Raw genomic sequence first — 24,378 nt, 5'->3', positions numbered from 1 at the left:
CAAAAAAGTCGAAGAACCAAAGAAAAGATAGATAAGTAACAAAAAAAGGCAGACTTATCTTTATGACTTAGTTTGATGAGAAAAATGATACATATTACTTATATTACACAGTTATTATTGAGTTATTATTAGAGATGAGTTATTTATCTTATGTAGTTATGTAATTTAAAAACGGAAATGCATTTCAGATGTATGTGACCTAACCTGTATTGGGCTGGTTTTCACTTTGCGGGTTGGAAGGTCTGTCAGGCAGTTGCTTCTGTAAAACCTGGACCTCTCAAATCTTCAGGTTATGTAAGCGGACCCAGTGAACACGGGATATATAAATGTAATTTAAAAACAAATAAAAATAAGAAAGAAAAAAGACTGTAGGTTATTACGAAGGCTTATAATTTCCCTTCGAATTTAACTGGCAGCCGGACTTAACTACTGCAAAATTTGTAATATATACCGCTTCAGCTGTTATTTTGCGCGTTAAAACGTACTGTTAAAGTTGATTGTGAGCAGTTAATGTTCAAAGTTCTTGTTTCATACTTCATTTCCGCAGTCTATAATCTGGGAACATAACACTGAGATAAAACACTTTTAAAGTTATAGCAGCTATTAAATATAACTACATATTTAAGAAGGAAGAACTCTGGTATTTCTAGTTGCCTGTATGTTTGATACATACACACTTTTAGTTATATTAAGATACAACCGGCGACCCGCCCCGGCTTCGCACGGCTGGTGCAATGAACAAGTGAGTTTGGAGTCGATAGTTTTACAAATAAAACTTACATCTCTAATTTCACCCCTTTGTAAGGGTTGTATAAAAAAAACACCAATTACGGTTTAATTTCAATTTCTTTAAATAATTAGAATTGTCTAGTAATTTGGAAACCCTACTTAATAGCAAAGTTGTCACTGGTTCAATTGTAATCAATTATACAAACTTTTTACCTCCTTAAGGGGTTGAATTTTGCCAAATTCCGTCTTAGTGAGCACCTACATCCTGAAGAGAACCCCTGTTCAAAATTTGACACTAGCATTAAAGTCAGTCAGTGAACTCTTGCTTTTATATTTACTTTTGAAGTAGGTAGACAATCGAGGGCCAATAGTTTGACACTAAATTTCATAACTTTGCCTAAAGATAAGATCATAGGGAGGCCAGTGGGGTAGATAAGATTTATTATTTTTATGTAACCATACCTAATTCTAATTATATATATGGGTATATGACTAGGCTATAATTTGTAAATTATAGGTAAGTGGTTGTTGTATGTTGGAGATTATCACCGTATCAGTGCGAGGTAGTCACCTAGTCCTCATGTAATTATAATTTTAATAAACGCAGCCAGCATTATGAGTACATTTGCACCAGGTACGATTCGCCGCGGGCTTTTTAATTTATTTTTTGTTTTGTTTCATATTTTTGTTCTGTAACTGTTTTGTTTATGGTGTAAATAAAGTTTTATATTTCTCATTATAAAAAAAAAATATATATTCATATTTAAAATGTACCTAAAGCGTCTGACAATATAAAATTAGAATTAGAGAGTCTGTGATTCTGTGTCACCGGTTTACTTCTCAAAGAAAACTTCATTTAAGTATCTTAAAAATGCTATTTTTAAAAACACTTTTCGACCATTATTGGCTGCGATACGGCTCACTACCTACACGTACCACGTTGGTCTAACAAAAACCTCTGTGAAGCGTAAACTTATTTCATCTTGCGATGGATGTAAATCGGATTACCACAGTAGGTAATATAATCGTGCGCTTATGTTGGATACAATGTTACTATATGTACGTAGATACTGTCCCTTATCATCATCAATACATAGCCTGACTGACTTCAATTCTCAAGTCACATTCATATTTCGATTGATTTATATTTATATGTATGTAGTGTGATTCAAATTGTGTTATGAACTGGGGGGTTAAAATGGCCACATCGAAGTAATTCATCTAAGAAAGCAATGTTGAAATTTGACATTTGCGCATATAAAAGTAAGTGCGCAATGCAAACAAATTTAAAATAGTAATGATAACCCCCAGGGGGGTTAAAATAGCCACATCGAAGCAATTCTTCTAAGAAAGCAATATTGCAATTTGACATTTGTTTGTATTGCGCTCTTACTTTTATACAAATGACAGTCGCGATGTGAAGCCCCTTGCCGTAAAGAGACTCGCCGTAACGTAGCGGGAATCGCCGTTCGGGGAGTCGCTGTCAACGCCACAATTCACTTTTTCGTATATATTTACATACGTATACATGTAGCGATAATAAATATCACTATAATACTCTATACATAGGTGAATTATATTAATGTACACGGAATTTACAGGTATTCCACCCGTATGTACTAACCAGAACCCAGTAATAACATATGCTAATAAAAGTTTATACCGCGTGGCCTTTATTGCTCGTAAAACGGAATCCTATTATGTTCCTAGCAGTGCTACCGGCTTTATACAGAAGACGTTGTTTTGTATAGTACTTCAATATTTAATAATAGTGCTTTGGTTCGGTGTTTCGATTCACCGAAGTGCCCTTAGGCGATATAGGAGTGCTCTTGCGCCGGGGTAAATAGGTCCCTATGTTGCGCTGCGAACACTGGCCTGTCGTGCTCGACGAACAAACGATCTTAGAAATACTTGTTGACTGGATTTTACACCTTTTATTTATAGGATATATAAGAAAGAGAAATAGCGGATCAAAGGCTTTTTCCCAAGACCTGTTTAAAGTTGACGCACTTTTTTTTCATTTTGTGATATTCATACATTAACTTTTATAATATAGATTTTCGACACAATTACAGTGGTTGTGTTATAAGTCATGTTTAACAAAATAAATCTTTTTTTTTCTCCTAAGCACACCCCAGACACTTTATACAAATCACCTCGTTTTACACAGCCACGCATATGTGTGTGTGTGCCTAAAGTAAGACCGAGGGGGGTGAGGTAAACCTAGCTCGGCCGCTGGTGGGACGGAGAGTTGTAGTATTATTCCTTATTCTATGTGCTAAGTGACAATCTTGTCTCCCCAGGACGCGGAGAAGCCGGCGGCGCGATGGCGTGCGCCGGCTGCGAGAAGCCGATCCTGGACAAGTTCCTGCTGCACGTGCTGGAGCGCGCGTGGCACGCGGCCTGCGTCCGCTGCGCCGACTGCCGCGCGCCGCTCGCCGACAAGTGCTACTCCAGGGACAACAAACTCTTCTGCAGGAATGATTTCTTCAGGTAAGCTATATATTCACTTGTCTAGCTAACTTATATCTTGTCCTGCTTCGATGCAATAATCTTCTTTGCGAGTCGATGGCGATCGATACAAAATTTTTGCTGACCCATAATTGGCCACGTTTACGCTTACATTGTCAGTGGCTTCGTAAAGGTATTTAATAGTACAGGTGTTAGGGCATTTAGGACAGCACAAAAGGTGAGCCATAGTTTGAGATGATACTCCACACTCGCAATCATCGCAACCATCAACCAGGTAAATAAGGCAGGGATGCAATAATTTAAGATTTTATTGCGTCTGCTCAGATTATATGTGATAGGCATTAACTTGTACCCGTGACTTCGTCCGCGTGAAACCCTACTATTAAATTTGTCTGTGTGTCGTTTGTCTATCTTGTGTTAGTCATTGTTATTATATTTTGTTCTGTTTACGTACAATAAGCTGTTAAATAATAATTAAAACTATAGGCGTTTCGTATAAACATTCCCACACTTTTTACCCCCTTAGGAGATGAATTTTGCAAAATTCCGTCTTAGTGAGCACGTATAATTTGAGACTCCTAGCATTTGTAGTTTCTGGGATATCGTGAAGAACGAGTGATTCAGTGACTTTTCGCTTTTATAGACCCTTTTATTGATGTATAGACGACAAAAGACATATTTCTCTCATAATTTACCTCATAACCATAGATAATCGCTAACTTTTTTGTATTAAAATAGTGTCCTTTGGTGTACGTACTGGTTACCAGAAAGTTATTTGAAAAACCCGGAATATTTATAGCATTTCAGAGCTTGACTATCAAAAGTACTTTCTGATTACAGATTTAAACACATAATAACGGGTTCTTACCGCGTTTAAATCAGGGATATGAGAGTCCCGATATTTCGACACTGTTGCAAGTGCCATGATCACGGGAGTCTCATATCCCTGATTTAAACGCGGTAAGAACCCGTTATTATGTGTTTTAATTATGATAATAACCGCGTAAACCTAAAACAATGTATAGATCTCTATTTATCATGTTAGCCGACAATGCTATCTGTACCTGGAGTCTAATGGGTAACATAAAGTGGCCTGTTTAAGCCGCCATTTTAGTCCTGTTCCAGACATCCATTTACATATCTGTCCTCCCCGTCATTCTTACCAATATTGTATTTTGCTCATTGTACTGACAGTCATAGGCGGCGATACAGCTTAACATAGCTATCACGTTGGTCTAACAGAAAGCTCGGTGAGGTACGGATACTTAGTTCATCTTGCTACCAGTACAGTACAGTTGGGACTCGTGAGCTTAGGTTATGTTATGCTGATTATTGTCAGTAATCATTTATCTTGGTTTTTTTCTGTACCTGCTTTGGATGATTTCTATGCCTGTAACGATGCGCGATGGTTAAATCTGGAAAATACATATATTAACTTTTTTAATTAGCCGGCTTTTCCTAAGTCTAAGCTAGACAATATTAGAAGCGACAACAGGGGGGTTAAAAAGGCCACATTGAAGCAATTAATTTAAAAAAGCAATATTGCAATTTGACATTTGCGCATATAAAAGTAAGTGCGCAATGCAAACAAATGTCAAATAGCAAAGTTGCTGTCTTAGATGAATTGCATCGATGTGGCCATTTTAACCCCCCTGTAATATTCTTGATGTTACTGGTAAATACATGCCGTATGCAAATTATGTTTGTCAAAATTAATATTCTATTAAAGTCGACAGTTTTGTTGTAAAATGCATTTTTTACATGATTCTCAATTAATTTGTAATTCCGAGTGCCAACGTGTCATTTTTCATTGCGTCTCACTCTTGACATGAAGTTTAATCAAACTTTAGCAGGTTGTTAGTCAAGTGTAACTAATACATGTCAACTTCTGTCGTTTAATAGCTAGTTTTCTAATAATAGAGTACGATTTGTGTTACTAATTATAGTCCTGTCAATTTTAATAGTCAAGTTTGTAGGCCAGTAACTGTGAAGTAAAGAATTTCGACGAAATTAATGTATTACTTATAATTGTTTTGACTTAAGCGTTTATAAATCGCTACAGTGTGTTGGTTAAAGATCTTTGCGATGATGTAGGTAGTTTATTCTCCTTACTTTTGCTTTTATATCCTACTACGTACCATATAAAAAATTGTGTCAAATATCTCCCGTCTCTTTCGCATTAGGAGATGTAATATCTCTGTCCTGCTGTCATTAGAAATAGTGTATAATATTATAAAAAGATGGAGCAATGCGGTTGGTTAATGATGGTCTGATAAAATATTATTTCTGTTTAATTTTAAACTAATGACTGAAATTTAATTAATGAACAAAATACCTATTATTATAGCCATAATATGACTGTTAGTGTATTAACAGAAAGTACACATCATATTCCAGTAGGTAAAAATCTTCCTATAGCATTGAGCACAAACATTTGAAGAGGACACTTCAATCATTTTTTGCCCACAGTTAGACCACCCCACAGTAATAATTTTAATGATAGTTATTAGTAGACGTTCCAACACCGCCCTCGGTGACAATGGCACTCGATTGCCAAATCACATGGCGCCAAATAATATTAAAAAAAAAACCATAATTTAGTCAGGTCAGGTAACTGCGGAAAATGGTTCACTTACGACTTCCTCTGGTTGATGGCTTAATTCGTAGGCTTTGGAGATCCTTAACGCTCAAATAAAAAAATTCAGGGCGTCGAAGAGGCCACATTGAGGCAATTCACCTAAAAATTAAGTATAGCAATTTGACCTTTGCGCGTATATAAAAGTAAGTGCGCAATTACAACAAATTAATATAAATAGCAATATTGTTTTTTTAGGTGGTTTTCTTCAATGTTGCCTTTTCAACCCCCAGGTTATGCAAATACCCCTATATATAAATACATAACATCATGCTTATAATCCATATACCTATTGGAGTGTGCAATACCACGTGTTATCAAAACGACAGCCTGAAGCTACTCCTGATATTCGTCCTAAAATTGATATGGTGTTAACTTGGTTTTGTTTTTCTTCTTCTTTCGTGTGGGTTGTCTTGTAAGCTGACCTCATCAACCCAAGATTGCTAAGTTCCGTTGACAAGTTGACAAATAGATAGTTTAGTACTCTTTCTGAATAGTTAAATATCTTTCACTGGTATTATTAATATGACCTACCTCTAATCATAGGTCTTCTCACAAAACGTAGGTATAGCCCATTACTTTAATCTGTGGTAAAACATGGCGTATAGAAAGACATCTATGAATTTCGCACCTTGACGATGCGTGAAACCTCGAAGTAAAAAATAAAATATTTCTCTTAGGTATTTGACAAATAATTCTATAATTTATTACAATTTTATACGGAACCTGTCAATGCTAACCTTTAGTAAAGTTTGTAAACATATTTTTTTCGTTTGATGAGTTAATTCGGTGACATTTCGGCTTCCTAAACTTAAGTGACGTCATTTCCGGCGGTCGACACCCCGCCATTATTGTGTTAGTTTGAATTGATCGAATTCTGAATGCGTTTTAACAATTTGCTGCGTTTTATGTCTTTATACGTAGACTGTTTTGTGCGATTAGAATACCCGTGTCTGCGTTCGAGTGGAACGTATTTTACGATCTATATTTCCGTGTCGTATTGCCTATCATTTTACGCATACATATAACTCACGCCTATTTCCGACCGGGCTAAGCAGAAACTATGGAGTTGCTTCTTATTTGTAGATTTGCCGCAGATGGCATTAACTACTTGGCCGGACAAAACAGAAAAGTCCGTTCCCAGACTAATCCGGTCGCAAAGGTGGCCATTACACTAGCTGCATTCCCTCGCTGCACAGCAATGACCAACCTTTGCGCCAAGAACAATCCGGCACGGGGCCATCCCAGCCAGAAATATACTTACTCCTCCTAAAACGTACTTACATTAGATTTTTCAATGAGCATTTAGGAGGTAATTGTGTAGTTTGTGTGATTAATTAATCATCATGATATCCTGTCATGGAAATAAAAAGATCTAACGTACTGCTCTCTTACGAGGCAGACTAAAAGTCAAGGTATTGATGTCAAAAATGGACAAGACTATAATAACATGAGTTCTCGTTAAACATTCAGGCATTGCCTAGTTTGGGGACCTCTGTACAACTCCTGAATTCTAATTAGTTTATAAACACACTTTTAGTTTTAAGTAAATATATATTTTTGTATTTCTCTTATTTTGTGCAATAAAGTTATTATTATTATTATTATGTATTTTGTGTGAAAAATACATTTATGAAGAGTTTCGTAAATAGAGTTTTGTAAAAAATAGATACATACATACATACATAAACTCACGCCCGTAATCCCTAATGGGGTGGGCAGAGCCACAGGTAATCAAAGACAACTTGCAGCCACTGTTGATACGAATTCCAAAGATGGATATGATGAACCTTATGGTGATAAGGGATCAGCCTATCGCCCATAACATTAGTCCATCATGTTAGAGGACACAATCCCTCTGTCGGTTTTTACGACATGCCCGGGAAGAGAAGCAGCTGAACGTGTTCTATGTTTTTTATATGCTCCCAGAACAGCATAGAAGCAAAAAAAAAAAAATAGATATTTTGGATAAACCATTTGAGTTCTTGTCTCGAAGTCAATAGTTCATTACAAAAATATTTTCCTTTTAAACCGAGATATTAGGTTCCACATATATAGCTATGATTTGTATTTCTTAAGCAACTATAGTAAATATAAATAATTAATTTAGTCCTTGTATCCCTCGGTTCCCAAACGCCGCACAAGCAGAATTTGATCAATTATGTGTTGGTTGTTAGTCGATCTTCGAACAAACGTAAATTGGCGGCAGAAACTGTATGAATAACTTCAGTTAGGCCACCAAATAAGGAACTTAGTTTTTACCTGTCTATTTGCCACGTCACGTCATTAGAATTTTGAGAAAAGGTTTTTTTTATGTTAATGCATTTGATTACATTATGACCTGACGGCAATTTCTGAACCACGAGTAATCAGAACAAGTTGCAGACTCTTTTGATGTACAGAGCTTCTATTTTCTTAATGCCAATCATCGCATTTCCGAATCCAAACTATGCTAATATCCATGTTTATAAATTATGAGATTTGTCGTGTATCAGAATTTAAATTTAGAACTAGGTGCTTTATTGTTGTTTTGTGTTTAATTTCGGAGACGTTAAGAAAATAAAAGCACTGTACCAACGTTGACAGGTGATAAGGCCATCGCCGATGTAATCGTATTTTTTTTGTATGCAATAAACTATTAAATGGACACAATCCCACTGTCGGTTTTAACGGTATGCCCGGGAAGATTAGCAGCTGAAACGTTTTATTTTTCATCCGGTCCCAGTCCAGTATATTAGTGTTATGGATGGCCCATTGGCATAGAATAAGGAATAATACTACGCATAGAACGGCAACTCTCTGCTCCCCACCAGCGGCTGAGCTAGGTTTACCTCTCCCCTCTCGGTCTTACTTTAGTCTTCAATCGTATGCCCGTCAGATGTCACACATACAGATGCGCGTGTACGTTAACGTCAATGTGTATTGTCCGTGCAAAACGAGGTATTTTGTATGAAGTGTCCGGGGTGTGATACTGGAAAGGACGTAATCTTAACCAGTAACTGGCTAAATCATTGATTTAATTTCATCATCTTGTTTTGTATGTTATGTGCAATAAAGTGTATTTGTATTGTATTGTATCATTCCTTTAAGTTTAAGAACTTAAGGATCATATCATTTAAGTTTTAAAACTTATGGTATAGACAAGCTGTTGCCTCATCGACTTGGTATAAGCCAAACCGCGTTGATGTATTATTCATGTAGACTCCATCGTTTATGTAAATGGCACTGGTAATAATTCACCGTGATGATAAAATAATACAAAAAATGCGTGTAAAACCTGGGCGCAGTGGGTTTACTTGATCAACTTCAAACTACACCACATTTGCGCTTTTACTCAAATTATTTCTTTTTTTAAAAGATGGCATGAAAATAAACCTTCCAAAATTTTGAAATTAGAAGTTTTTCGTTCAATATTAAACCCCTATCTAACTAAGTACTTACATACAAAGTTATGACATTAAATAAGTATATTAACTACGTGATACTAATCACTACTAGGTACTAGAAGATGTAAAAAAGTAAAATATTTATATTTTATAGAAAATTAAATGTGTTCTGTATTTATTTATACCTAATAGAAAGATGAATGAGATACGTACTTTTTCGAAACGTTAATTCAAAATGGTGACGGCGTCAATAAACCTGGTCAATTGTCGTACTCATTGTTACGTACCTAATTCGCTAATTAAAATTGGTTGAAAAGTCAAAACGAGAAACGACTTCTATTTTTAGATATCATAATTTGTCTTTGACCCCGTCATCACCACAGTGTTAACAGCTCTGCCGTATTTTTTGGTTCAAAAAATTGATTTGTGTCGCTGCTTCGGAAAAATTAGGGTCTTTTATAGTAACAGTTTTATTTTTCTTGTGACATTTACCTTTGTCTATGATATTTTATTTGCCTTTAACTCTTTTTATCATTTTATTCGGTCTTAGAACCGAACCTCATGTTTCAGTTTATCTACTATCTACTCGTATAGCTATACTTTTTTAACAGGACTTCAAATAGCTGCGGAATCGCAAACTGTACAGGTTGGATTTACGACGCATCGTTTACGCGCATTTAATGCGAGTAGATCATGATTTTATGACCCTTTGACTGGCCACTTTAATTATTTTAATTAATGGTACATGCAGGTTGATAATTTAGGCCAGTTATACGACTAGATTTATAGGTTAGACAGGTCTTAAATCGCACGTTACTTCTTGGCTAAAGGGCTTATTATACTAACCAATCCATCGGGTTTGTAGGTATAAAATGTATGGCAAATTCCTCGCCCCGACCACCCGATAAGCTATGCTATTACACTGTCTGAATCCGACGTATCGCGCCCGATGAATTGGGAAGTGTAACTCGTGAGTGAGTAAGGATTGAAACTACTAGCTAGGTACTTATAGTTATATCGTTACTGTTTTCTCTGGATATTAGACATAAGGTTGATAATCAACATTAATAGGGAGGTATTTTATCACAACTTATCTTTAGAAATTATTACTTATTTTATAAGTTTTTTGTTATAAAGCTCATTAAAACCTCATATTTATAAATGAACAATACACGAAAAACAAACAAGTAATGCGCCAACAGGCGACCTCGTTTGTAAAGTCAGTTTCATCCAGGCAACTGGGATACTGGGAGCGAATGTGAAGACAGCACAAAGGTTACCTACCTAAGTATAAGTACCTACATTTGAGTAGGTATCTCGTGGCAGAATTATGACGAAAGTGAAATATTTAAAGGAAGTTCGAAATTATCTTCCCGCGCATAATAATTACCCGTTATGTTGGGATAGGTTCGTTTCTTGCGAAAGAACTTGTAAGGAGAGAGCAAATTAGACTCGACGTTTACTTGTTTCATCTTCCGGAGTGTTGAGAAATTGCTTACATGGCATTATCCACTTCCGCAAGAGTTTTTTAAAGAAAAATATTAATAAAGCCCTTTTGCAACAAAAGGCTGTCTTGTAACTGAATTCTATTGAACTAAGTTCACATCTTAATGTTGGCTAACATTTTGAGAATTTCTGAAAGTTCAAACGAGAACTGTATTTGATGAAAGAGATGAATTTTTAATATAAAATAGTATAACCACATTGAAACGTTTGTATACATTGGCATTTAGGCTAGTTTCTTTTGAATAAACGTCAAAACAATTTACTATGGAATTTGTACGAAAAAGCACACTGTGACGTCATAGAAAGACGTGATAAAATGTCGAACATATTATTACATTTTTCTTGATTAAAATGTATAAGTTAAATAGAAAAAAAAAATGTTTTCGTCAGTTTTAAATCTGTCTTTAAAGACTAAAGATTTTTATTGTGCATAAATTTAGGTATGGTATGTTAGGTGTCTTTGTTTAGTCATCAGAATTTTATAATTTATCTTTAACCTAAGAAACTACGCAATTGTAAATCAACACAGTATCGGTTACTGATGGTGGTTGATAATAAATTTCCTATAGGCAGGTGAAGAGTGCCTAGAATTAGTAGCAAGCAATTCCTACATGGAATTTTTAACTTTTACATCGATATATCTTCACATAATTACAAACATCTGCTCATTACAGAACATGAAGATTCTTTGAACTTTGCAAAATTATAACAATTTCATGTGTAACGTATGTAAATGATCATGTTAGTGCTTGCCCCATAATTATGATATATTCAATGAAATAATTACTATAATTTAAAATAATAGCGAAGTATAATCGTTTTATTCAATGGCTATCGATTCATCGCGACGGTTTTCCACGGAGTTATGTTATTTTTGATAATTTTACGCGGTAACTGTAATGTAATGCACAATTTTGTTTTATTTTCGTGTGTGCGGTCTCTTTCGTCGGCCATATGTTTTATAAAATAGCGTATAAAAGTTGTACTTATCAATATTTATGTCATACTAACACTACTACCTTTATTATTTTATATTTTTAGATTCATGACATATAACGACGCCGTTCATTGTATCGAATGGGACAAATATTAGAAGTGCTTTTATAATAATTGAGAACCCTTGGCTTAATTTACTCCAACATGCATAATTAATTATATAAAAATATCGAAACCTACGAATATTTTTTAAAACAACTAAACTACACAGTCAGCCACAGGTCAGTCAGTCAGTACCTATTATGGTTACGATTCTAAAGCACAAACCATTATCGTAAGTAGATACAGGAGGTAAAATTATTAATGAATTATAGAACTTCCCAAAATGTAGACATAAACATACCTACGTACCTGTACAAATAAAATTTTGATCGTACTATCACTAGAATTAGTCTTATAGTGGACAGATAGCTTTTTTAAAGTTTTTAGAAAGTATTTTGGTAAAAGTCTTGTATCGCCGATGGCTTATTGGAAATTCCGAAAATCCGGAGGCAGTATTGGAAACAGCTTCCATTTTTTTTATTACTGTGTCTTTTTTACTAGAAGTATTTATTTAGCAACAATCTTAAACTTTTCTTTTCTCATCAAACCTTTCCACTTTACCCACAGGCGATACGGCACGAAGTGCAGCGGGTGTGGGCACGGCATATCACCATCGGACCTGGTACGCAAGGCCCGGGAGAAGGTGTTCCACCTCAACTGCTTCACGTGTCTCGTCTGCAGAAAACAGCTGTCCACCGGCGAAGAACTGTACGTGCTCGACGACAACAAGTTTATATGCAAAGAGGATTACCTCGCGGGGAAAGCGCCTACTAATCACTGTAAGTTCTGACATATAGATTTTTAAAGTTGATCTTTTTCTACGTGTTTAACTGACATTTGATTTTTCTACTTTAAGCCGTCACCACGTGACGGCATTGGTTGAAATTAAAGGCTCATAATTTGGTAATTGATTTCAATAAGTAGAGTCAATAGGTAGAGTTGATAATTACGTATAATTATTCTACTAGTTGATAGGAACTGATGTGTTGAAATTACAATACGAATACTTATTAACGACTCGAAAGATATATCTACGATAAAAGATAATATGTTAAATTTCTAAGTGGGTAATTGAAAGATCGGACAGGTGCATCTTGTAGATATTCTACCGCTAAACAGTGAAAGGCGTCTCAGTCTCGACATCAGGCAGTATGACGAAACTCAGGTCAATGTCGCGGTATAGAATCTGTCCACAACTAGATTACTTCCAAATTGCATTGCTCTTGTCTGTAAACTATACGTTTTGCGTAATTCCAATCAAACGCCAACAACACACGCTAGCACGTTCACAATCGCAATGTTGCCATATGAAAAAATAAATGAGGTCTTTTATTGTCCTCACCTCAGCCAACCCAATCGACTTCGAATAATTACTTTTCTAAAACACGGCCACGTCCCGTTCAATTTCCGAACGTGACATGTGAGAATTGCATTCTCAGTTCAAAATGCGTTTTTTATTGTTTAAGAACGTATCGCGGCAACAATAAAACTCTCGGAGCACCCATTTTGAAATCGGATTTTTCGATCAATACGAACCGTAACCGAATCTGAGAGAAAAAAACGAAACAAAAAGGCAAAGGCGTCGGGACAAAAAGCCAACCGCATTACACATTAGCCACGTCTCCACGCGGTAGTGGCATAGACATCTTTTTTTACTTTTTTATTTACCGCTTTGTCGAATACACCTTGACGTGAGCTTGAAAAAGTGACGGATCGTAGCCAGGAGCGCAAGTCGTGAGCTACAGGGAAGTTAAATACATAGCGATAGTACAAATATTTTGATTGGGGGATTGATATCAGTCCCTTCTCGTTCAGAAATTTGAAGAAGGTCGAAAGCAGCCCGGTGTTTTCGTTTAGATTTGGAGCTAAATGTTTTGACGTTACGAATAAAGCAGGGTCGCGTATTTCTTGCTGACTATCGGCGCTCCAATCCAGTATGACTGGTTTTAGAAGGTTGATTAGTATGTACCCAATGTTAATATATTCCGTTTGTGCTACTGAATCTTTTACGACTTAGAATATTGTTGTTGACTCGACCGTATGTGAAACTGACGACTTGACGAGCTTGCAGTACGAGATTCTTGCATTGTGTTAAGTTTACGCGGCACTAAATTTAGCAACGACGCACTACGCATAATCCAAATGAAGTAATGTCGAATCGTCGAATCGAGTTGGAACTGAAAGGAAACCATTGTAACGTGACGTTTCCTTTGTAACAGTTTTCTCTGAAATCGTCTGTAACCGTCACGGCTGAATCTCAGCTGTTTTTGCGCTCTGGTGAGAACTGTGGCAGAGTAAATCGGTCCCTACGTTCGACAGCGTCCACAAGCAAATGATCAAAAAGTATTAATTGAAGGAGTCTTGCATTTCGATTAATAACGCATGAAGCCCCATGTTTGCTGGCGAGCCCACAACATGCGCCCGCCCGCGGCGTCGTCGCCCGTGTTTGCCTACAGTAATTGTGTTTAGATATTGTTAGTCCGGAATAATGCCTACAAATACACAAGTACCTAAACACGTGGCGTTCAATCGACTGGGAAGCGCGAATTTGAAACTTCATCTCTAAATTCTTTATAGAAAACGAAATTATGCAACCATGGGTCGCTCGCGGCTTCGATTTATTGCAATGTTACAGAAGCTATTTCTGGAAATGGATTTAATAATGTAACATGTTTTATTAAAGTGATTAGTTTTTTCTTGTGTACAAATATGAACACCAGTAAAATGTACCTGCATTTTATTGTTAGACGAGACGCACTGGAAAGCTTTTTAAAAAATCAATTAAACGATAAATATAATCTGCAACCTCAGTACATGTCCAAGTAAAACTCCAAAATTATTGTCTATGTGTATCTTAAAACGGTTTTTTAGTACCTCTGTGTACATATTGCATAAACACGGAATGCACGTTTAATATTCATGTATGCGAAAGCTGCCGGTTGCTGCTTTAAAAATAGTGTCTTCCGAAACATGCTCGAACATAAGGTTATACTAATTTTCACATACTTTTTAAAATTTATTGCCTTGCCTCGGAGTTTTATTCATTGCACTTTTTATGGTTGCAGTGTTGAGTTGCGACAGCGTGTTACTAGACCACCATCAATCTTGTTACGTGGTGTCTGTTGACTTCTAAGACATAAATTGAATATCTCACATAATAAAGGACTAGTCAAATTAAAACGATGAATGATGATGACATTTAAAATGTAACGTTTCTTTATTGTCCTTACATATAAGCTATACTGTGGAAGAAAATAATAATTAACAATATTCACAAATATTCTCAAAAAAAAAAAACTCAAGTCTTTTTCCCAATTCAATTCTCCAAATAAGTAAAATACTTGTATTTCGCACGGCGCTTGCAGTCGTAACACTCCCAAGTTGCGATGTTATCTTCCCTTCAACTACAGCCCAGTTATGGGGTATGTGGGTATATCAATTGTTTCCACCGGCTGGACTAAACCCCACGCGACTGGATTAGAGGGTAAGGAGCTTATGCGGTTATTGATACGGCTAATGCGGAATTGTGCAAGTCTTGCGTCAGGGTGACTTGGTATCTGGTCCTTGCCTGGGGTAAGACATGAATGCTATTCTATAGGTTTTATGATATGACAATGTCCAGTAAAGATTGACCTCTGATAAGACTTTCTTAATTTATTATTAACAGCTTATGTTTGTGTCCCACTACCAGATATAAGTCTACTTTTTAAGTAGCGTACACAGCACTACTGTACTTTAACGGGTCGGTAGAGTTCTTTACATCTCGTTTCTATTTTAAATATTTTTTAAGCTACATTTAGGATGTCATATCTCTTCACCATTATACATAATATTAATCTTGTGACATCCTGATCATAAAAAAGCGAATTCAAACTTTCTGTATATCCAAATATAAACCTGGGCCCTTCGAAAGAAAGGCAGACTCTACCACTCGACCATCTCGGCTTATTTCCCTGACTACACAGTTATACATACCGTTATAAGCGTAGTATACCCTATTTCATAGAAGGGTGGGAGCGTGTGGCGCGCGATAACGCTTATCAATCAAATGCACGCACCACCCTAGCTGAACAGATCGTTGCCTTTCTGAATTTATATCTTGCAGCCTTATTCTTAAAGAGAATTTTCTATTTATTATTCAAGGAGATTTTTATGTTTTTATTTATAAATAATAGATAAGTAATTGATTTTTATTTTTGTTCTCAAGAACAAATAAAAAAACATGCATAAAATACGAAATAATTTTTAGCTACGTCACGAAATTACTTCTACTAAGTTCTTTTATTTTTAAAACTTCGAATTTTAAAACTTTTTACATTATATTTTTTTCTTAAAAAAACAGAAAGCGATCGCGGTTTGGTCTGGTGTAATAATTGCTTACATTAGCCTGTGCAAGGGTTGCGCCCTCAATAGTCCTTCGGGCTGTTTGTCTGTCGGTAGAGCGATCTGTTATTATAAGGATAGGGCATGCTCTGACGCTTCCCTTGCTAAAAGTAAAACTAATACATTGTTGATAATAATAAAGTAAGAAATATTTCGAATATTTTTTAATAAGAACTCGTGATATGCGTATTTTTTATTTTAGGCATTGAGTGACAGTTAGATGAAAATATGAAAAATATATATGAAAATATTGTTTATTGTATCCGATATAGGACTTAATTAGGTAAATTCATTTAATTATAAATACAGAGATATATTCAAACTTAGATCCAAATAAATCCATCTCTTAAAAACTGAGCAGAGGTCCCCAAACTAGGCACAGCCTGTATCTTGGGGAACCAAATTACAATTAGGTTGCTGAGTTTGTACGAATAAGGTAAAATGAAATAGTTCAGTAAGTATCTTGATTTCATATCAATTTTAATTTTAAAATTAAAAGAAAATAATAATATGTAGTACAGATACAAAGCTGGCTATGTTTGCAAAGAACATTTTATTTCGAATGTCAAAACCAAAATATTAGTCATGTGCAAAACATTTACAAGCAATCATCTTGTAAAATATACATAAAGGTAACTAACCATAGTGCAATTTCAAAAAGGTTACATTTTTAATTGGTCTTGGCTATCAAAACTATTGGGTCACACTCAAATATTTCTACGATGTGAACATTACATCGTTTTGAACATTCCAGCTTCCATATGCTCGTAACATTCGATATGCTACACCCTTTCTTTGAAGTTATGTACGTATGAGTAAAAATGGAACGTAAAATTATTGAAAATGTAGTCTTGATTATTTCTAAATGGCTTTTGAATTTCTGACTAAAACGTGACCTGTCAAATCTTCAGGTTAGGTAAGCGGACTCTGTGAAAACGTGATAACGCTTGGGAGATGATGCCTGTTCCGAATTTAAAATATTTTTCTGCCAACTTATCTTGAGCTTTACTTTGAAGAAACCAGGTAAGGGTTGTGATCTTGATGGCTTGTTAGGAACCACGAAGTAGAGATAATTGGGTCGTGTAGGTACTAGGTTCAAGATAAATTATGAAATTCTGATTACTAAATAAAGACAAATCTAAAACTAACAAAAACATTTTCTTCTTGAATTTTAATCAACAAAAACTTAATAATAATTCCGACATTTTATTACGTCTTTCTATGACGTCAGAGTGTGCTTCTTCATACAAATTTCGTGTTTTGACGTTTAGGAAAAAGTAACTGATTTGACTAGTTGCAAACTAGCCTATTTAGTAGGCACGACAAGACATATCGGTTGATTACTGATAATGCCTAAAGAAAGTTAGTTTCTTATAGATACCTACTACTTATTCATAAGCAGCCGAAGCCTTTAATCATACTTTTCGAATTCATGCCCACCCTAGGTACTTGAGCATCTTAAACGAAACCGATGATGATGAGATGTTTTGTCTTAAAATTATTGTAAGAACTAGTCACATCATCAATGTTTTCACATCGACTATCGAGCTTCAAATCTTCGTGACGCTAACATTGAATTTGGTTCGGTCTCGTAAACTCCCGTAGTCTGGTACCGCAGCTATATAGGATCACGTTGCGAACGGCGTGGAATGGAAGAGAGCGATAGAATCCCATTTCGTCCCCCCCTCCCCCTCCAGTAGCAAGGGGGAGGGGGGTAGCCATTATTTGCGACCCTGCATCCGACGGGCTCCGGTTAATAACCCTGATGCGAACAAATTTTGAAGTCTACGGATTCACGCTTTTCTGTGATTGGTGGAAATTATTCAAAATCAGTATCAAAATATCCGAAAATTGCATTTTCGTATTGATAATTTCTCTCTAGGATATCTACGCACGTCTTAAGAGTCAAGAGCGATAGTATCTTGCTTCACCTTGCCTCCGGCTACCTATATTTTAAATTAGTGTTTCTAATTTCTGAGACTGCATTCCGAGCCCTCAAAATCATCGTTATTCAATAACGAAATTTCTTTTCCAACATCAAAACTTTAGCTTCGACAGGTTTACGATTCTCGAATGGCGCATTTCCCTTCATAATAAACATTTTAATGAGTCGAAAGAATTTCTTCTAAATATTCTTTCTTCATTTTGGTGTATCGGTATGATACATACAGTATACCTACACATAATGTACTTACTTACATAAAATGATGCCTGAATTATTTTCTATGAGAGTATATTGAAATATTTTTTCCTCTCTATGTATTACTATTATCATAGTAGGTACCTAAGATACATCACAAAATAACATGTGTGACTAAGTTGATAATTCGTTTCAGAATTGCATTGATCTCTTTACCAAGTTCCATAACATAGCCGAACAGATAAACAGCAGGATTTGTTCGTCTCAGACCGTGCATGGAATGTTCTCGATTTAATGTTTTTTTTTTAATTATCTCTAAGTTTTCCAAGTTCGTTTTCTCAGCCACTGCACTGCGAATCTTGTGGCTGACCATCAATTTTTATTTATAGTTAAATCGATCGATAGGTAGCGCGCTCGTAAAATGTACGCTCAAACGTTTATGTTTGGATTTTATTACGTTTTAATGTGGCGTTTTTGAAAGCTCGCGAGTCCCGGGTTTCTATTTTATATAGACTTGAGCCAGATACGGAGCTAGTTGAGGAGAAAACCTTGCTGTGAAATAGAATTTGTTTTATACTTTATTCTTACTTAACTAACGTTCTTATTCGTGTTTGTGTTGTTAAATGCTTATTTAGTCAATTCTACATATTATTCAATAGCACTCTTTAGCTATGAAATGTACTCAAAAATAGATGATTATGTATGTTAAACTATAAACTTGAGCCAGATACGGAGCTAGTTGAGAAGAAATTCTTTCTGCGAAAGAGTATTTTTTTAAACTTTATTCTTACTTAACTACTAAACTCTTTCCTTTTTCTTTTTTCTTTTTTAGTTGGTAATCCATCTCACAACCCACACGATAGAAGGAAGGACTTAACTAAAGTTCTTATTCGTGTTTGTGTTGTTAAATGCTACATATTATTCAATAGCACTTTTTAGCTATGAAATGTACTCAAAAATAGATGATTTCATTATGTATGTCAAACGTTACGATATATATAGCTAGTTAGGTATATAAATAAAGCAGCAGATACATTTTGTTTTAGTATATTTTAACTCATGTATCAACAATAAAAATATCACCATCGTTGATATTCTCTTTCAAGACAATAAATTCACAGTTGCTTCAGCATATTTTATGAGAGCTTTCTGTTCCTCTGTCCCGAGTACGTCTCTGGTAGTTGTCCGTAGTTTCCATTTTATACTTACTTGTAGAATAGAATTATAGGTAGTAAAACTTGTCAAGATGTGTCTGAGCTGTACGTCCGTGTTCCTTAAAGCATTTAGTGATACCTACTTTAACGCGAACAGAATGCCGCAATGAAGAAAATAGCGTAATAGCTACTATATTTTTTTATGCGCGAGTGGGAGTTTTTATTTCGATATTTGCGTTATAAATGCGTCTAATATCACGATTTTAATGTGAAGCCGCTTATTGGAGTTTTGTAAGCAGCCTCTCTATGCCACACTTTCAGCGCACAGTCGTTAACTGAAAGGGATAAAGAGCTACTTTGCTGCTTTTATGTTGGATGGATGAAAATAATTGAACTAACTAGAAAATAGCAAATAGGACACTGATTTGATGATCATTGTTTGAACTTTCATTGTGAGTACATCTATCTAATAAATTCTCATAATAAAAATGTAATATACAAGTAAGTAATTATTACTATTTCTCAGACGTTAAAAAAAGGATGGCTCAGTTCAAGTATACCATCTCAATCAAAATCGGACCACTTCTAACGGTAACTTTAAATAGGCGTAGTATGTCAGGTGGACTAGTAATCCACCTTTCACGTACACAAAAATAAAGACAACAAAAAACTAATCGGTCAACGATTTACAGCGTCGGGAGCGTACCCCGAGGGCAAATTATTGATAATCGATCGACTAACCAAATAGCCGGTGTCGATACAAGTTATCGACTGTAATCGTTATAATCGCTAGTGCCGCGCGATTGTTGCCGATCGCCATTACAGGACGTGCTCGGCGTTTTAAAAATCGACCACGAGTCTTGACCCCTTCAGGGTAACATTTCGATCGTGCACAGAGTTCCCGGTGCCCTAGTCGTCCCAACAACTTTTTGTATACGCTTATTATTGAAATTATTATTTATTAACTGTAATTGTCGGCGACGTTTCGAGGGTTAAGTCCGGCGTTTAGCGTAATTTGGTCGGTTTGACTTTTCGGGGGGTTTATTAGTAATTGTTAGTTGTCAAACCACGGAGGTCGTATAGGATAAGTGCCTTTATGGCCAATCGAGGTACGATGTTTCCTGTCGGAATGGTTCAAAACGGTTTTTTTTTCAAGGAAAAATATATTATTTATTTATTCCCTTTTCGCTCCAAACGACTGTTTAGTGCCGAGACAATACATCAAGACGCGAAAAAGGGGCGATTTGCATGGTTATCTCTTTATAGCATTTTTATTGAAGTAACAATAAATATTTTATTTTAAAAAATAAGTTGCTCGTTCACTTCTCGCGCTTTCAGTGCGTGTTGTGGCGCGCGAAATAACCAGTGTTCTTTTTTCAAATTTATTATTTTTCTTTCACCCGCGAGTATTGTGCGCGGGTAAATGGCGTGAAATTGACGGGTGGCCAGTGTTTGTTGACCGTTTCTGGCTGGCATACGATATGTCCGGCTAAACGTGACCTCTGAAAGTTCATTAAACTGTCCTTCTTAAATTGAATTTAGGATACATTGGCAGTTCTTTTTAAGCTGGCTGGAATTGTCCCAGCGACCTTTGGATTTAAATTTTCAACTGCGACCTTCGTTGATTTGTATTTGAATACAGATTGTGTAATATTTCGTTTATTTTCAATTTATATTTGTAAACCACAGATAATAAATAACCTTCACAGTTCTCATTCTGAAACCAATCTATGTTTATAGAGTCGTTGGAGAGATGGAAGCGGGTGGAAAGGAAATATTATTTCCTTATCTCCCCGGGCAAGTCGTTTCCCCCTCCCTTTCGAAGTGTGCTCAGGGTTCAGGGGTCGTTTCCGAGAGCCTCTTGCTACGATGACAGTTTCAGAACTTGCGCGCTGGCTTTAAGAAAAAAAGGGAATTGAAAGTGGAATGAACTTTTGTTCGCAAATTCCGCGATTGTTTTTTTTTCTTGGCTTGGCTGCAGTTCCATTTGCGTTTATGCTACGTTCTATGTCCTAAGGCGCGCCGTTGTTTTTAATGACTTTGTATTTGCAAGCTGGCATTTCAGTAAGAGGATAGAGCTATTATTGCTTGTGTTATTTTTTATTTGGCATGAAACTTAGTATAATGGTAATTCTTTCGTACAATGAATGAATCCTTTAGCATCATTGTACTTAAAACTAACTAAAAAGCATAAGCTGATTAATAGTAATAGGGACTGAGTTCTGAGTAATATTTGTGTTATTCCTTTATTTTCTAAACAATAGAGGTACAGTAAAGTAGATACTTATCTCAAATATTGATCCTTTTACTTACGAACTTTCAGAAACAGTATATGTAAGTAGGGACCTGCACTTGAGTTTTAATTCATACTTAGTATGAAAGAAATATACTTTTTATCTCACGTAGGTACTTTTTGTTTCACTATTTACCTACCTGCTAATGAATGAACCAAATTCATTTGTTGCACATAGAAATATAAAATCTCGAAAATTTACTTAGTCATAGAGATCACGCCGCGCCGCAATACCTAAGCGTAATATTTCATTAACATCCTCCTCATTAATAGCCTCCGTGGTCTAGTGGTTAGAGCGTTAGGCTCACGATCTGGAGGTCCGGGTTCGATTCCCGATAGGGACATTGTCGAAATCACTTTGTGAGACTGTCCTTTGTTTGGTAAGGACTTTTCAGGCTTGAATAACCTGATTGTCCGAAAAAGTAAGATGGTTCCGTGCTTCGGAGGGCACGTTCAGCCGTTGGTCCCGGCTATTAGCCGTAAAAACACCTCCACCAACCCGCACTGAAGCAGCATGGTGGAGTATGCTCCATACCCCCTTCGGTTGATTGAGGCGAGGCCTGTGCCCAGCAGTGGGGCGTATATATGGGCTGTTTATGTATGTGTATGTATGTAATATTTCATCATCCTCCTGCCCATACCACGCTAAGCGGGGTCGGCACAACATGTATTCTTTCTAAGCCTAATATTTATAACATTATAAAGTATATTATATTGATATTAAGACACAAAATATAATGTTGCTCTCGACTGAAATAAGTACTATCCCAATGCAGGATTAAAGAGGCAGGCAGAGCATACTACGTACGTGTTCATAACAACAAACAAGAAAATCGTTAATCTAATCCTAAGAAAAACGGACCTTAAACAAAAAATGGGTATTAATCCTCGAACTCTAAGGATTAAGGTTTGAGGCCCCGCCGGCGTAAGCAAAGGCGCGGCCCTACGGGGGGCCTCCGTGTAATTGGGCCCCCCGGGTCCCCCGCGTTAAAGGACCAATGTATCGATTATTTATTGCTCGATCGTTATTCTGTATTGTAATACGGATTTTGGGACGCTAACGAGGTGATTTCGTTTTGTTTTAGCCACAATCAAACTTATTATGTGTACCTAGGTTTTTAAATGTAAGAAATTATATTTGTGTTGTGTGGCTTTGTTTAGGGACAAAAACCGTACTGGGTACTGTCTAGTAGTAGACCTAATGTGTAATAGCCTATAAATATTTTTTCTTTGATATCAATAATTATAAGTTAAATGTATTTTAGTAGCAAGATAGAACTCAATGCAATATATAATATAACTATTTCCTAAATTGATTTGACAAGGTACTTTACTAATCAGTTACGAAGCTAAGTTAAGTACCACTAGGTTTAGAAGATTTTCCTCGGTGTACAGAGTACCAAAATAAATTTAAACTTTTTGGTCGACTCTACAATCGTGCTGTATTTTTTCCAACATACCCTTTATGGGGCACAAACGCCAGAGAAAGAAATAAAAAGGGGGTACAAAAAGTTCTCGGAAGCCAAGCACGAGCGTCATCCGACACTCAATCCAACGCTTGTTCTGTCAAAACGGCCATTCATACAAAACATATGCCAACAAACCGACCGTGACAATTCCAACTTAACCTTAACACTTTAATAGCCTGAATCGGGATCGAACCCGCGACGCCTCATTTCACCCGCTTCCTCCACTGCCGCACAACAAAAACCTAACTTTATAATTCCTACAACAACATTCATATTCGCGTAATGCTTAAGCCTAAAGCTTAATTGGCTTGTCTGAAAAACAAATATCTTAAGTGACGTGGGTGGTTCGCGATATTGAACTTTAAATGTCATAACTAGAGTTAGATTCACAACGGATGTGTTGAATTGCGAAGTTTTTTAATTTTTCCAAACAGACGTAACTTCAGTTTGTCTTGTAGCTTTTGAACTTGCTTGTGAAATAGCTTATAGCTGGATTAGTATTACTATTACTATATTTTAGTAATACAGCCTGGGGCCATTGAAAAAAATACATTTTTCTGACAGCTGTCAAATTAATAAAGTTATATTAAATTTAATACCCGGTGGTTGAATTTAAAACTTGCCACCTGGGAAGTTACAAACGCGCATATTTGTAGCACGGGGAAACGTAATAACATTATGCAGTCTTATAATCATTAGTAGATAGAAACATCGCATATTTTTTCCATACATTTAACACACTATTACACATAACCACGCTTTGTTTGATACACTGTCTATATATCAGATGGCAAAAACTATTAAGTATTGACTAAGCATGAACAAGTGGTTCTATCAGTTTGAAATAGTGGATAATATCACGTGTAACGCAAGTCGTTATTCATGACTATAAAAGACTAAAAAGATGTGACTCGATTTAAAAATGCATATCGTTACCTAAATAAGTACATCGAATGATTTGTAAAAATAATTTTATTTTCTATTAGGGAAGCTACTACTTACTTAAACACTGAGCATGTGTAAGTATAATGAGAATAAGTCTATCAGAAGCAATAAACGTGAGACTCAAATGTAACTGACCAACTTGTACACCATCATAGTATGCAAATAAAGAATATTGAAAGATATTACCTAAATATATGTACCTACGTCCGCTGAAAGTAAATGTCATGA

The 24,378-nt window shown here is 36.0% G+C and overlaps 1 protein-coding gene across 3 annotated transcripts in view; it reads left to right on the top strand.

The window, feature by feature from the left end:
- The window catches only part of LOC126376363 (LIM/homeobox protein Lhx1), a 79,855-nt gene that overhangs the window by 4,652 nt on the left and 50,825 nt on the right, over positions 1-24,378 (top strand). For all 3 annotated transcript variants that reach the window (XM_050023687.1, XM_050023686.1, XM_050023685.1), the window contains exons 2-3: positions 3,033-3,222; positions 12,334-12,545. In XM_050023687.1, coding sequence (XP_049879644.1) covers positions 3,056-3,222; positions 12,334-12,545 — 379 coding nt within the window. In that variant the 5' untranslated portion in view covers positions 3,033-3,055. The remainder of the gene's footprint in view (positions 1-3,032; positions 3,223-12,333; positions 12,546-24,378) is intronic.

Source organism: Pectinophora gossypiella, chromosome 20, assembly GCF_024362695.1.
Source record: "Pectinophora gossypiella chromosome 20, ilPecGoss1.1, whole genome shotgun sequence".
In the NCBI taxonomy this organism is placed as follows: domain Eukaryota; kingdom Metazoa; phylum Arthropoda; class Insecta; order Lepidoptera; family Gelechiidae; genus Pectinophora; species Pectinophora gossypiella.
The sequence above is the reverse complement of the archived record's forward strand: the minus strand, read 5'-3'. Positions and strand labels throughout refer to the sequence as shown.